This window comes from Bufo bufo, chromosome 2 (assembly GCF_905171765.1).
Source record: "Bufo bufo chromosome 2, aBufBuf1.1, whole genome shotgun sequence".
In the NCBI taxonomy this organism is placed as follows: Eukaryota; Metazoa; Chordata; class Amphibia; order Anura; family Bufonidae; genus Bufo; species Bufo bufo.
The window spans coordinates 196,770,489-196,786,201 of record NC_053390.1 but is presented as its reverse complement, the minus strand read 5'-3'; the positions used below and the strand labels follow the sequence as shown (position 1 = coordinate 196,786,201).

Below are 15,713 nucleotides of genomic sequence, written 5' to 3'. Positions count from 1 at the left end.
TCCATGAGGGTTATATGAGGGTCCAACGTCCACAGGTGGGGGTTGTGCTTACAGCCCAACACCATGCAGGACGTTTGGCATTTGCCAGAAAACACCAAGATTGGCAAATTCGCCACTGGCGCCCTGTGCTCTTCACAGATGAAAGCAGGTTCACACTGAGCACATGTGACAGACGTGACAGAGTCTGGAGACGCCATGGAGAACGTTCTGCTGCCTGCAACATCCTCCAGCATGACCGGTTTGGCATTGGGTCAGTAATGGTGTGGGTGGCATTTCTTTGGAGGGCCGCACAGCCCTCCATGTGCTCGCCAGAGGTAGCCTGACTGCCATTAGGTACCGAGATGAGATCCTCAGACCCCTTGTGAGACCATATGCTGGTGCGGTTGGCCCTGGGTTCCTCCTAATGCAAGACAATGCTAGACCTCATGTGGCTGGAGTGTGTCAGCAGTTCCTGCAAGACGAAGGCATTGATGCTATGGACTGGCCCGCCCGTTCCCCAGACCTGAATCCAATTGAGCACATCTGGGACATCATGTCTTGCTCTATCCACCAACGTCACGTTGCACCACAGACTGTCCAGGAGTTGGCAGATGTTTTAGTCCAGGTCTGGGAGGAGATCCCTCAGGAGACCGTCTGCCACCTCATCAGGAGCATGCACAGGCGTTGCAGGGAGGTAATACAGGCACGTGGAGGCCACACACACTACTGAGCCTCATTTTGACTTGTTTTAAGGACATTACATCAAAGTTGGATCAGCCTGTAGTGTGTTTTTCCACTTTAATTTTGAGGGTGACTCCAAATCCAGACCTCCATGGGTTAAAAAATTTGATTTACATATTTTTTTTGTTGTGTGATTTTGTTGTCAGCACATTCAACTATGTAAAGAACAAAGTATTTCAGAAGAATATTTAATTAATTCAGATCTAGGATGTGTTATTTTTGTGTTCCCTTTATTTTTTTGAGCAGTGTATTAATTGGCATACAGATAGAGATTTGAACCCTAAAACAAGGGCAGTTAAGTGAACATGTGCAGTGAACCACTGGTTCACTTGTAAAGGGTTAATGCTATGATTTACTGTTGAAGCTGTTAAAATATTTAATGTGATGCTATGCACTATACATTTTAAAAGGCTTTGTATATGGGTAGAAAATGGCAGTTCTTAGTGTTAGCTACCTGGTAGTGGAAACAGGGTGGACCACCATCATAGCCACCCCTACACACAGCCATTAGGAAAAGTCTACTCTGTGATTATACTTGAGAACAGTGTCTTTTTCTCGTATTTGCACTTTGACACCAATCATTTATTCTGTGAAAAGGAGATTTTATTTTGCTATAATCAAGCTGGCCTGGTCATTGGTCTCCATATCCAATCCAGTCTTGCATCAAGGGTACCCCAGTCAGCACCAGGCACGAGATCTCAAAATCCAGAGAGTGGCCCAAAGGGAAGAAGGGTTGCGCCGTTCCACACACTGCACGCCTGGCCTGGGAAAGTGACGCAGGGAATACTCACTGTAAGGACTACGACCACATTCATTGCCACACCACCACTCTTATTCTCTCCACTTCCTCCCCACACATTCCCTGCAGGTCGATGCCCTGTACATGATACAGAGCAATGCTGGATAGTCTTCTGTTTGCTTAATCCCTTTTTGATTTGCTTTCACCCACAATTTTAACTACTTTCCAGAAGAATTGCATTGTCAGGAACACTTTCACAGAATAAACAAAGTTAACAAAGCCGACATTTACGAGCAGATGTAGATAACAAAAAGGTCGACTGATATAACTGTTAAAACTAGGCTTATGTTAAATTAGAATACTGGGTGAGCATATGCAAAGAGGTATTTCCCAAGGAAGAGAACCATCTTGTTAGTGCCACCATGAGTCAAAATCCAACATTTTAACAAGCCTTGGGATTTAACAAGGGAATATAGCCAAGCCAGATATCCATCCATAGACAGCTGTTTCCTCTCATTAGTTCAGGGTAAGATTCTGGCTGGCTGGGTACGAGATGGTTCTCTTTCCTTGGGAGATACCTGTTTGCATATTCTTTTCCCATGGGGCATTGCTAATAAGTCTGCATACCATGGAGTACTTCAAGTAAATGTCCATACAGGACTGGTCTCTTTATGGAGATCCAGCACCCTGCCTGCACTGAGTCAGGTAAGTTTCACTAGTGTTTGAGAGCTCCGGCAGGAAACAGCCTGCCAGAGTTCTCTGGATTCAGCATTGCCAGAAGCTGCCTTAATGCCCATTGGCCCCATTAACTATAATGAGGACCAGCAGAAATCCAGCTGCAACCTGGCAAATATGCTTGCTGCAGTATTTGTCCAGGCAATTCTCAGCATATTTGCCGGGTTGCGGCCAGATCGCCGACGCTTTCCATTATAATTAATGGAGCCGGCGTGCATTCAGGCAGCTTCTGGCAATGCCAGAGCTCTCCAACGCTAGTGTGAGATTGACATATGAACTAGAAGTTTAAGTTAAATATTGAGTATGCAATTGTATCCTAGATTGTAACTAATAAACTGAGTGTGCCTTGTTATTGAAAGTTAAAATATAACTTTTATTTAATTCTGATAAAATGAATTGAGACACTAAATAAAGTATGTGACTGCACTTCTAGAGAGGGAGAACAGGGATACTGACACATGTATGGCCCTTGTCAGTTCCTTAACTGGAGGGGGAATGACCTAACAATTGAATGATGAGGGGAATTCTCTCAACCTACGAGCTTTCCCTATGCCAACTAGACTATAGGCAGGGAATCCCTCAATGGCTGTAGTCGGAGCACCCGCCCTGATAAGGGCGACCCCCAGTCGCTGAAACCTCGAACCTGTGCTAAAATTCCCTTATAGCTTCCCTCCCTAGCAAATCTATTCCACCATCCGACGCGTTTCGCCAAATAAGAATTGGCTCTTCAGGGACATGAATTTGTTAGTATCGCAGAGCACCATAAGCAGTGGCAGCGCTTCTGCTTACATATCAAGGCAGTGGCAAAGTAAATGCTGGTTACTTTCAGCCTGCTAGAATACCTTCTTCTTTTTCCTCTGCCTAAAAAATACACTGGTGCGATGCGATCGTAAACAAAGACTTGCAGAGTTTGGAATCAGCCGGGGACGCGGAGTAAGATCCCCATGGCAACATGCACGCCCACGGACCACGTCACTTCCGGCAAGGAGTGGAGCGCAGCGAGTCCGGACCTGCAGTAGGCAGTGCCTTGAGACTGCGGGTCTCAGTGCGGGATTGGTCGGCAGGTCAGGTGGGAGTAGATTATAGGCGGTACACCTACAATGCCCATTGGTTGGTAGATTTGGTAGGTGGAGCCTACCGCCATAAATAGGACACCAAAAAGTCAATACTTTGCCACTGCCTTGATATGTAAGCAGAAGCGCTGCCACTGCTTATAGTGCTCTGCGATACTAACAAATTCATGTCCCTGAAGAGCCAATTCTTATTTAGCGAAACGCGTCAGATGATGGAATAGATTTGCTAGGGAGGGAAGCTATAAGGGAGTTTTAGCACAGGTCCGAGATTCCAGCGACTGGAATAACAAGGCACACTCAGTTTATTATAGAACCGAACAAGGAAAAGGCCTCATCTATAAGATCATAGTCGAGGGCAAACAAGAAAACCAACTATATAAACCTAAAGTGTCGTTCAACAAACAACAAATGGATGCCCAATATATTAAAAATATATATTTTATTTCATAATAGTTGATAATACATAATAATAAGAATATTAAGGATAACAAAAAAATTCATTTAGAGAGTCAGCAGAAAAACTCCGGATGCCGCAGTCCCCCGGCCAGTGTCTCTATGACCCACCACAAGATGGAACACATGTAGGGCATGTATAGAATACGCAATGTGGTGATAAAACAGAAAAGAAGGGGATATATAATATATACCCTAGAAGGTAATATAATCTGTAATCATCACCTAGATGCGTAGCTGCAGGATGAGACGCATGGATCCTAATATATCACAAATGCAAACATGGACAAAAAATATATATATATAATAGATTGCCCATATGGGTTACTCAAAGTGGATGAGACCCCATAGACCAGACCAACTAGAAAGCTGTAAGCAAAAGGACTCAACCTAAAGTATAAGGTGGAAGATCACAACATACCCTGAGACATGGTGGAGGGCAGAGACAACAGGCACAGGACAGGCAAAGGACCCCACACTCAGTTTATTAGTTATAGTCTGGAGACCACTGAGTTTATTTATTAGTAATTCTATTCACTCTAGACCTCTACTAAATACGTTCATTTATCCTAGATTGGGAGCATAAATGAGCTCATGTTGGAAATATTGGTTTAGTAAATTTACCTCTAATATTTGGGATGTTACAGCCAGTTCCCAACTCCTCCTGTAGTTATGATAGACCCATCTAATATATGGAATATCAGCGGTTTGTAAGCATAGTGCTGGACTAGGAGAGGAGGAAATGCTCATGCCATCTACCGAAGATAGAAATTGGAAGTGGTTTTCCACAGTGCTAAAACTGAAAGACAGAAACACCATATATGAGATGTACTGCAATTCCCATTTGGCAGCAGTTCCACCACCATGTTGCCTGGTACTTGGCAGAGGTGTGAGCTCTCCTATGTGGGGTTAAAACCACCTTAATTTAGTTTTTTTAGTGTTTGGTGCAATGAGAGCATTTAAACGACCATTATAATGAAAATTATCTCAGGAGAAACTTTCCTCATAGGCTGCCTATACACATCCAGGTTTTGATCACATTTTTGGATGCAGTTTTGAAGCTAAAAGCAGTGTGGATTGTAAAGGTGGAGATAGGTATCAGAAAACCTGATCAAAACATGTACGGCACCTCCACTTTCTAGTGGACTCACGCCTCATCATGCTGACAGAGGCTCTTTAATGAATATCAAGAAATGACAAAGTGACAAACTGGGTATATGATACTCAGCATGGGCAGCATGGTGGCTCAGTGTTAGTGCCTGGTGCCTTGCAGCTCTGGGGTCCTGGGTTTGAATCTGACCAAGAGCACATGCTGATAAGGAACTTAGGGCTCTTTCACACTTGCGGCAGGACGGATCCGACATGCTGTTCACCATGTCGGATCCGTCCTGCCGCTATTTCGCCGTGCCGCCGGACCGCCGCTCCGTCCCCATTGACTATAATGGGGACGGGGGCGGAGCTCCGGCGCAGCAGGGTGGTGCACGGCAAAAGCCGCCGGACTAAAATGTCGGACATGCAGGACTTTTTAGTCCGGCGGCTTTCGCCGTTCTGCGCCGGGGCTCCGCCCCCATCCCCATTATAGTCAATGGGGACGGAGCGGCGGTCCGGCGGCATGGCGAAATAGCGGCAGGACGGATCCGACATGGTGAACAGCATGTCGGATCCGTCCTGCCGCAAGTGTGAAAGAGCCCTTAGATTGTGAGCTTCATAGGGGACAGTGAGTGATGATAATGTCTGTAAAGAACTGTAGAATATGTCAGCATTATAAAAGTTAGTAAAAGGAGAGAAGATGACATAAGGTGGAATTTATCAAGCCCTGCACTCCAGAAGTGGGCTTTTTCAGGTTACTTGCAAAAAAATTTGGAGACCTTTTACATTTTTACACCACTCACTCCAGTTTTGAAAAGTAGGTGGCAAATTTATCGCTGGGACCTATTTGAAATGACAAAAAGTTCAAAACACGCTGGCATGGATTGGAGAGTGGTCTAAAAAACTGGTGTACCATTTCTAGCCAAAAGTGTTACGTTTAATGATGTGGCAAATTTAAAAAACAACGTGTGCCAAATTTGGAGCAAAGAATGCCAAAACAGGAAAACTGACTTCAAATATTACCCTCATGATAAATTTCCCCCGCAATGTGTATGCAGATGTATATAGCCAACTGCATAGTAGATAATGGTAGCTTATATGAAAACCTGCTTACAGACTGGGCTACTAACAAGGTCTTAATGTGAACAGCTCTTCCAAAAGGTCTCTACAGTCAAAAGCTATTTTTGTGGACCAGGTGGTGAGCCTTCATTCTTTGATTTGGTCTATTAAGTTGGCAAGATGGTATCTAGCCAAAGCCGGCACCTCTAGACCTCCATTTCACATAGAGTAAAAAAAAAAAGGCTGATTTGCGTGGAAGTAAGTTTGCACAACATTTTTTATAGCATTAGTATTTTGGCTGCATTCACCACAAAATGCTGTGCAATCTGAAGCCACCATGTTATAGAGCAGGAGGAGCTGAGCAGACTAATATATATTTTTATGGGAAAAGATTCAGTAAAATTTATTTATACATTTGTAACTCTGCTTTTTCTGACTTAACACCCCCGTTGCATATAGTTATCAGTGACTGACCGCTATCTCTGCATACACACTTACATAGGGAATGCTATCAATCACTCATAACACCACCCCTGTGTACAACTGAAGTCAGAAAAACAAACATTTATGTAAATTCCAAGTTTTACTGAATCTTTTCCCACAAAACTGTATATCAATCTGCTCAGCTCCTCCTGTCCTATAACATGTTGCCTGCAAATTTCACTAAATTTTATGGTGAAAGGTCCTATTTAAACCTTACAATCCAGAATAATTGAAGTACTGTACAACATTTATTTGCCCAGTGTGCACTTTATAGCTTGGTTGGGGCTTTTTTCCACAGCTGAAGAGCCGCATGAAGACCCTGGCAGTAGATATTTGTTCCTTAAACTGTGGTTTTCTAAATATGTATTCAAGTACAGGTTAGTGTAGAGAGACCAAAATGGAAAATTGTGAACTTCAAACTTACAAATTAAAAAACATAGCTCATTAATAAGGCATTAAGTTCTTCCACCTAACTTCAGAACTGGCTATATACTTGTGTATAATGTGAATACTTTCCTCTCTTTGCAGCACTTATTGGGGCATGTGGTGGAAATTATACCAAGGAGGCAGCTGTTATCTACTCCCCAGATTTTCCGGACTCGTATGGATCAGGAAAAGCATGTTATTGGACAATTCAAGTTCCAGGAGCCATTTTAATCCGTTTTAACTTTACCTTCTTTGACATCAGAGACTCACAGGATATGGTAGAGCTTTTGGATGGCTATACAAAGCAGGTCTTGGTACGATTTGATGGCAGAAACCACCCATCACAGAGCTTTAACATCTCATTAGATTTTGTCATCTTGTATTTTTTCTCGGATCGCATCAATCAGGCCCAAGGATTTGCACTTGTATACCAAGGTAAGAGTTCTGATTCATGCATGACAAGCCCGTCAATAGTGATGAGTGAAGCGAGCTTCGATTGCTAAATCCAAAGTCACTTCGTTCAAAACTTCAGATTAATACTGTACAGAGATCTGTCTCTGTACAGTATTAAAATGTATGGGCTCCGATCAGCCAAAGTCAGTTACTCGTGAAGTCACACGTGACTTGAAACCAAACTCGGCTTCCGTTCCGAGGTACCAGTCGGTTTAAGGTTTTAAAGTGGTTTTCCACTTTGAAAATCAATTACTGAAGTTATTCAACAAAATACAGCACGACATCGCAAATAACTAACTTCGGCTCATCGGAGCCCATACATTCGAATACTTTAAGGAGACGGATCTCCGTACAGTATTATTCCGAAGTTTTGAACAAAGCGACTTTGGATGTAGCAACCGAAGCTCGTTTCGCTCATCGCTAGTACCAAACAATGGTCCGTCTTTAAGGGATTAAGAGGACAATGTGCTATGGTTTGAAAGTTTCCAAAATAAGAACTGTACAACGTGATATATATATATATATATATATATATATAAAAACTTTTCTTAATTTTGTGTATGGCACAGTCAAAACAGAACTTGTAAACTAGGAGAGATGGTTTTACATTTGACAGGTGTTATCTTGCACGCTCTTTTTACTTAAGAGAAAGAATTGTATATTTAATATGTGATGCAAATAGGCATACAGCTTTGGATAGTAATAAGCATGTTAAAGCATAAACTATACCGTATCGGATGTGAACAGATGTGCATCTGTAGCCATTATTTTAAGTACTAGACAGTTAGTCATGTATGTTTTAACAGCTGCTCAAACTGCACAGGAGTGAAACAAGTCCTGTCTTTTTCTTCTAGATGAATGTGTATGTGACTTTTAAGGTCTTCTGTTGTTGGACATTTTCAATAGCTTCCAAGGTGTAAAGTTTCTTTTCACTTTGAGTGAGTTCTTCAATTGTAAGGTCAATTATCCTCCAATGGGCCCCTCCCCACCTATAAAAATGAATGAGCAGGCAGCTGTATAGGACATTATAGTCTGGTATCTAAGGGTGTTATTGTAAGAAGACTGCTGAATGATCCCAGATTGAATAGAGCGTCAGCATTCCAGGTAACCAGCCAAGTATGAATATCTCTCTTTTAAGTCCCACCTGGTGTCCTTAACACAGGTTGGTTACCAGGGAGTTGCCCTTCCATCAGAAGAAAATGTATTCTGACGTGTTTTGAGTCTATGTAGAAAGCTCTTCACATGGCTGTGATGGCGGTTTTATATACAAGCAGATCTGATCTCTTTTTAAAACTCTGTTTCAAGTACAATGGAGCATTTCTGGCAGAAGATTTGACCTTTACTTACTATAGGGTTATTTGTCTCCTTCAAGCTTTTGTTTTATCTTATGTAGCCCTATTTGGGGGGGAGGGGGGGAGGGGGTGAGTAATATCCCTCCCACAACAGACTCTGGCGCTGACCTGTTATTACCAGAGAATACCTTTAGTTTCTTGTAGTGAGTGGCCTGCAGACCCATAGCTAACATTTCAGTCAGCTTGGCTAAAATGCTAATTGCACTGTCACTTGGTGAGCTGCCAGCCCTAGCCATACTGGGGGTGGGGGGGGTAAATGGCTGACCGGGGTTCTTCCTTTATCTGAACCAGTGGGGGAACAGGAGTTGAGTAATCCTATGTAGCAGCTAATGAGAGGTGCCCCTCTGAGCCATATCGCTTCTCCATATCAATGACTATTACCACTTCTTAATCTCAGCAGTGCCTCCAAATGTAGCCCTATTTGGGGGGAGGGGGGGTGAACAATATCCCTCCCACAACAGACTTTGGCGCTGACCTGTGTGTATAATGGGAACTAGAGCCTTTGCTGAATGGAAGAGTGGGAACATAAGTAAAGTATATCAGTGCCTCCACCCAGGTTAGAGCCTCTGTATTACAGGGATGATCACTTCCTGGGACTTACATATGAAGTATAGTTAGCAGCCTTAACAAGGATTACTATACTAATCTCACAGTTTGAAGAATACATATAGATACCACATAAGGTTCTAACAGTAACTTTATAAGGGTAAGAATGATAATAGTACATACATGCAGTATACTGAGAACGCAGCAGTATTGCAATAACCAGAGATCCTGCAACAATCTTAAGTTATATATATACCCGGGTGTATATATATACAGGGCTTTTTTTCTCAGAGAAAAGGTGGTGGAACTCACCCCCCTCCCCTGGCCACGCCCCTACCCAACCCTAAGACCGCCCCCTACCCACCCCTAAGACCGCCCCCTACCCACCCCTAGGACCGCCCCCTCTACCCAACCCTAGGACCGCAAGTAAAATTTGGGGGGGGGGGTATAAAAGTCCAGCCCAGCAAAGAAACCCCCCAGATGGGGATGACACTGTTAATAGGGGATCTGGGGATGGCACTGTTAATCTGTTAATGGGGGGATCTGAGGATGGCACTGTTATGGGGTGGAGGATCTGGGGATGGCATCCACAGATCCCCCATCCTAAAACAGTGCCTTCCACAGACCCCCCCATCCTATAACAGTGCCATCCACAGACCCCCCCACCCCATAACAGTGCCATCCACAGACCCCCGCCACCCCATAACAGTGCCATCCACAAACCCCCCCCACCCCATAACAGTGCCATCCACAGACCCCCCCACCCCATAACAGTGCCATCCACAGACCTCCCCACCCCATAACAGTGCCATCCACAGACCCCCCACCCCATAACAGTGTCATCCACAGACCCCCCATTGCCGCTCCAGTAGAGACTTATAAAATCTGTAATTAAATGAATAATGATTCCTGCTGCCCCCTCAGTAAGATAACTTTCAATATATTGTACTCACAGCCGGCTACTGTTATCGTAATGCAGGCAGCCGGGCAGACGAGCTGCAGCGTCACTGACTGACGTCACGTGCGTGCGCCGCCTACTTTATGAATGAAGCAGGCGGCCCAGGCAGGTGACGTCAGTCAGTGACACTGCCGCTCGTCTGCCCGGCCGCCTGCATTACGATAACAGTAGCCGGCTGTGAGTACAATATATTGAAAGTTATCTTACTGAGGGGGCAGCAGGAATCATTATTCATTTAATTACAGATTTTATAAGTCTCTACTGGAGCTGCGGGGCCGGAGCACAGTGAACGCACCGGCCCCCAGCTCCTCCTCACAGTCCCTCCCCGCTGATACATCGCAGGCTGCGATGTCAAAAGGTGGCGGAACGCCGTTCCGGTGCGTTCCGCCAGAAAAAAAGCCCTGTATATATATATATAAATATATATATATATATATATATATATATATATATAAAGACTCCTGTGGTGCAGGGGCCCCTGTGGATGACTGTAGATCCAGGACTCTTTCAGAAGACAGACAGCCGATCAGAAGAAGACGATGACGATGATGAAAGGATTTCTTCCGAGCAGTAAACAGGGCAGCAGCAACAGTACTAGATGCAGGCCTTACTACCCTAACAACTGAGTCCTTAACCTGTCAACTAATCTACCAGTGCAAGCGGGCTTCTAACTATTTAGTTGGCCGTCGAAAGCCTAACCTATCACTACCCTGAACTATATACTGATCCCTAACTACAATTACTAGCTAGATTCTGTGAATATATAAGTAACACAGAGCAAAACTACTGGCTCTGTGTGAGAGAGATAAAGAGAAGCAGGTGGCAATCTATTCTTATACACTCCAGCCTCACTAGCTGATCTTAATGATATAGATACTCGAAGCTCTGCTTATCTATTCCTCCTATACACATGCCACTTGCCTTAGACTTCTGGAGACATAAGACGTCTCCTTCCTGCAGCTCTGTCCCTCATGGCTCTGACTCACTGTGTTTACAAAACAAACCTTGTGCTGAATCTCTGGGGTTTCTGAAGCAGAGCAGCAGGGGCAAAGAGACTAGATACACTACATCTCAGCAGTATTAGCAGTTCCCTACACTTGCTATATCCAAATAAACTTCAGGATAACTTTATTACTTCAAGATTCTTGTACGTGACTAACAACTATTACAAAGACTAACACTGGTCACATACAACAACAATTGCAGTGATAGTTTTCCATTAGAAACGGAACAACCTGAAACTATTGTTCACATCTGTGTCATTACTTCATTTATAACTTATGGATGACTTTCAAAGTTTGCTCCACTTTCTGTATCGTTGCTGTCAAATATGACAACACTGTAGATGGAGGGTCCAAACTGCTGCCTCTGTCAGTTCAAATAGAGCCTAACCCAGGGGCGTCGTTAGGTCAAAACATTCGGGGCTTGAGCCCCGGATGTTTTGTCCAGTGCCCCGAATGTTATGCTGGTAGCATATTTTTTTATTTGGCTATTTCAGGACCCTTTAATATTGATTGGACCAGGGCAACCCACCACAGATCATCACCCCCACCCCCCTTGTACTTGTTCCGCTGATCCACTATTTGCGGGAGGTCACGGGCCTCGCTGGATCACGCGCCGCAGGACGGGATTGCGCACCAAAGTGACTGAACTCATGCCCGCGCAGCCCACAAGTAGCGGATCAGCGAAACAAGTACAAGGGGGATGGGGGGGATGATCTGTGGGGTTGCCCAGGGTCCACTCCCATCAATACTAAAGGGCCCAAGCAAAGATTTCTGCAGTGGTGAGGAAATGAAACATAACAGATATTGGAAAGTTACCGAATGTTGTATTATATAATGACTGCAATCTGCAGTACTGCACTTCATTTGCATAAACCAGAACACCCCTTTTAAGCATGGCTTTAATGTGCAATTTCAACACAGTGGGCTTGTGCCCAGTGGCGGATCCAGAGCCTGGTCTCGGGAGGGGCACTTCCAGATTATTTTCAGTCCGCCGCCACAAAACAATGGTGCTTATAAAACAGACTCCACAGTGTAGAGGTATACTGTATATTGTGTGGCACAGTGTATGCTATATGTGTATAACAAACATATTCCACATGAAAACTTACAATTACTTGGCTTGGCCCTTGGGGATTTCGGACACCACTTCAACACTTTGACCTGGGGGCTCGGCGGAGCTGATGTGTTTTATCCTAATGAGAAAGATTTCATAATAAGGATTTGGAGAAGGGGCAGAGGGATAGCAGAGCAGGGAGAGGCTGGTGCTGCTACTAGGGGGTCATACCATGGGGGAGTAATAAAGCCCACCATAATGCCCCCCCAGTAGAAATAATTCTCCTTATAATGTGCAAAACATACCCCCTTGTAATGCCCCAGGTGAGCTAATGTCCCCATAGTGCCCCTATAATGTGCCAGTATAAAATACCCCTATATAGTGCCCCCAGTAAATTTCCCTTTAGTGCTCCACACCCTCCTTCCTCCTAGTGCCCCCCATAATGTACCAGTATAAAATGCTCCAGTAGATGCCCTCAGTGTCCCCCATAATTTGCAAGTATAAAATACCCCTTCTTAATGCCCACCGTAGATGACCCCATAGTACTCCTCTTCCCCCTTTCCCATAGTGCCCACCATAATGTGTCCTAGTATAAAATTGTACTGTACAGAGCACCCCATATAAAATATCCCTTCTTTGTGGCCTCAGTAGATGCCCCTATAGTGCCCCCAATAATGTTCCAGTAACAAGAGCAACCCCCCCAATCATGTGCCAGTAATAACAGCCCCCCCATGTGCCAGTAATAACAGCCCCCCCATGTGCCAGTAATAACAGCCCCCCCATGTGCCAGTATTAATAACAGCCCCCCCATGTGCCAGTATTAATAACAGCCCCCCCATGTGCCAGTATTAATAACAGCCCCCCCCATGTGCCAGTATTAACAACAGCCCCCCCATGTGCCAGTATTAATAACAGCCCCCCCCATGTGCAAGTATTAATAACAGCCCCCCCATGTGCCAGTATTAATAACAGCCCCCCCATGAGCCAGTATTAATAACAGCCCCCCCATGTGCCAGTATTAATAACAGCTCCCCCATGTGCCAGTATTAATAACAGCCCCTGCATGTGCCAGTATTAATAACATCCCCCCATGTGCCAGTATTAATAACATCCCCCCATGTGCCAGTATTAATAACATCCCCCCCATGTGCCAGCAATAACAGCCCCTCCCCATGTGCCAGCAATAACAGCCCCCCCATGTGCCAGCAATAACAGCCCCCCCATGTGCCAGCAATAACAGCCCCCCCATGTGCCAGCAATAACAACCCCCCCATGTGCCAGCAATAACAACCCCCCCATGTGCCAGCAATAACAGCCCCCCCATGTGGCAGCAATAACAGCCCTTCCCATGTGCCAGCAATAACAGCCCCCCCATGTGCCAGCAAGAATAGCCCCCCCCCCATGTGCCAGCAATATCAGCCCCCCCTTCATGTGCCAGTAAAAGCATTGTATATATATAAAAAATAAAAAAAAACACATACTTACCTCCATGTCAGCGATGCGATGCAGGCCTCTTCCGGCCTGTGTCCCGCGCTTTACGGCTCAGGCGACGCGATGACGTCATCGCGCCACCTGCACCGGCCTCTGATAGGCTGCAGGCACTTGTGCCTTGTGGCCGTAGGCTACTTTCATGCAAACGGATCCGAAGATCCGTCTGCATAAAAACTTTTTCAGAGCTGAGTTTTCACTTCGTGAAAACTCAAATCCGACAGTATATTCTAACACAGAGGCGTTCCCATAGTCATGGGGACGCTTCTAGTTAGAATATACTATGAACTGGGTACATGACTGCCCCCTGCTGCCTGGCAGCACTCGATCTCTTACAGGGGGCTGTGATCCGCACAATTAACCCCTCAGGTTACACACCTGAGGGGTTAATTGTGCGTATCTTAGCCCCCTGTAAGAGATCAGGTGCTGCCAGGCAGGAGGGGGCAGACCCCCCTCCCTCCCCAGTTTTAATTTCATTGGTGGCCAGTGCGGCCACCCCCGGCCCCCCTCCCTCTATTGTAATATCATTGGTGGCCAGTGTGCGGCCTCCCCCAGCCCCTCCTCCCTCCCTTTATTGTATTATCATTGGTGGCCAGTGTGCGTCCCCCCGGCCCCCCTCCCTCCCTCTATTGTAATATCATTGGTGGCCAGTGTGCGGCCAGGCACACTGGTAAGTGACAGATCATTAAGCAATGCGCCGCACAGACCTGTCACTTACCAGTAGGAGGAGCTCCCGGCCGGACACAGACAGCGCAGCAAGTAAGTATGATGCTTCTAATATTGTAATATTGCTAAGTAACCATGGCAACCAGGCCTACAGTAGCGTCCTGGTTGCCATGGTTACCGATCGGAGCCCCAGCGATTAAACTGGGACTCCGATCGGAACTCTCCGCTGCCACCAATGATCGGGGGGTAGGGGGGGAGAGGGGAGGCCGCACACTGGCCACCAATGATATTAACACAATAGAGGGGGGGCCGCACACTAGCCACCAATGATATTAATACAATAGAGGGGGGGCCGGGGGGGGGGGGCGCACACTGGCCACCAATGATAATACAATAGAGGGAGGGAGGGGGGCCGGGGGAGGCCGCACACTGGCCACCAATGATAATACAATAGAGGGAGGGAGGGGGGGCCGGGGGGGGCGCACACTGGCCACCAATGATATTCAAACTGGGGAGGGAGGGGGGGTCTGCCCCCTGCTGCCTGGCAGCCCCTGATCTCTTACAGGGGGCTATGATACGCACAATTAACCCCTTCAGGTGCGGCACCTGAGGGGTTAATTGTGCTGATCACAGCCCCCTGTAAGAGATCGGGTGCTGCCAGGCAGCAGGGGGCAGTCATGTACACAGTTCGTAGTATATTCTAACTTGAAGCGTCCCCATCACCATGGGAACGCCTCTGTGTTAGAATATACTGTCGGATATGAGTTTCACAATGTAACTCAAATCCGATGGTATATTCTAACATAGAGGCGTTCCCATGGTGATGGGGACGCTTCAAGTTAAAATATACCATCGGATTGGAGAAAACTCCGATCCTATGGTATATTAACTCCTGACTTTACATTGAAAGTCAATGGGGGACGGATCCGTTTGCAATTGCACCATATTGTGTCAACGTCAAACGGATCCGTCCCCATTGACTTGCATTGTAAGTCAGGACACTAAAACGACCGTGGATGTCCGTGGATCCTCCAAAAATCAAGGAAGACCCACGGACGAAAAAACGGTCACGCATCACGGAAAAACGGAACCCGTTTTTGCGGACCGCAAAAAAAAACGGTCGTGTGCAGGAGGCCTTAGTTACAGCCCACACCTCAATTCAACTGAGAATCTGTGGTATGACTTGAGGACTGCTGTACACCAATGCAACCCAACTAACGTCAGAATTGGACCAGTTTTGCCTGGAAGAATGAGAAAAAACTCAGTATCTACTGTAGATGTGCTAAGCTAATAGAGACACTGCACACGTGACTTAAATCTGTAATTGCAGCAAAAAGTGGCCCCACAAAGTATTGACTTTCAGGGGGTGAATAGTTATACACATTTAAGTTCTCTGTTTTATGTCTTAATTATTG

The 15,713-nt window shown here is 45.7% G+C and overlaps 1 protein-coding gene across 1 annotated transcript in view; it reads left to right on the top strand.

The window, feature by feature from the left end:
* The window catches only part of KREMEN1 (kringle containing transmembrane protein 1), a 185,907-nt gene that overhangs the window by 157,541 nt on the left and 12,653 nt on the right, over positions 1-15,713 (top strand). Inside the window, exon 6 of the mRNA XM_040416012.1 lies at positions 6,880-7,212. Within this exon, the coding sequence (XP_040271946.1) occupies positions 6,880-7,212 (333 nt within the window). The remainder of the gene's footprint in view (positions 1-6,879; positions 7,213-15,713) is intronic.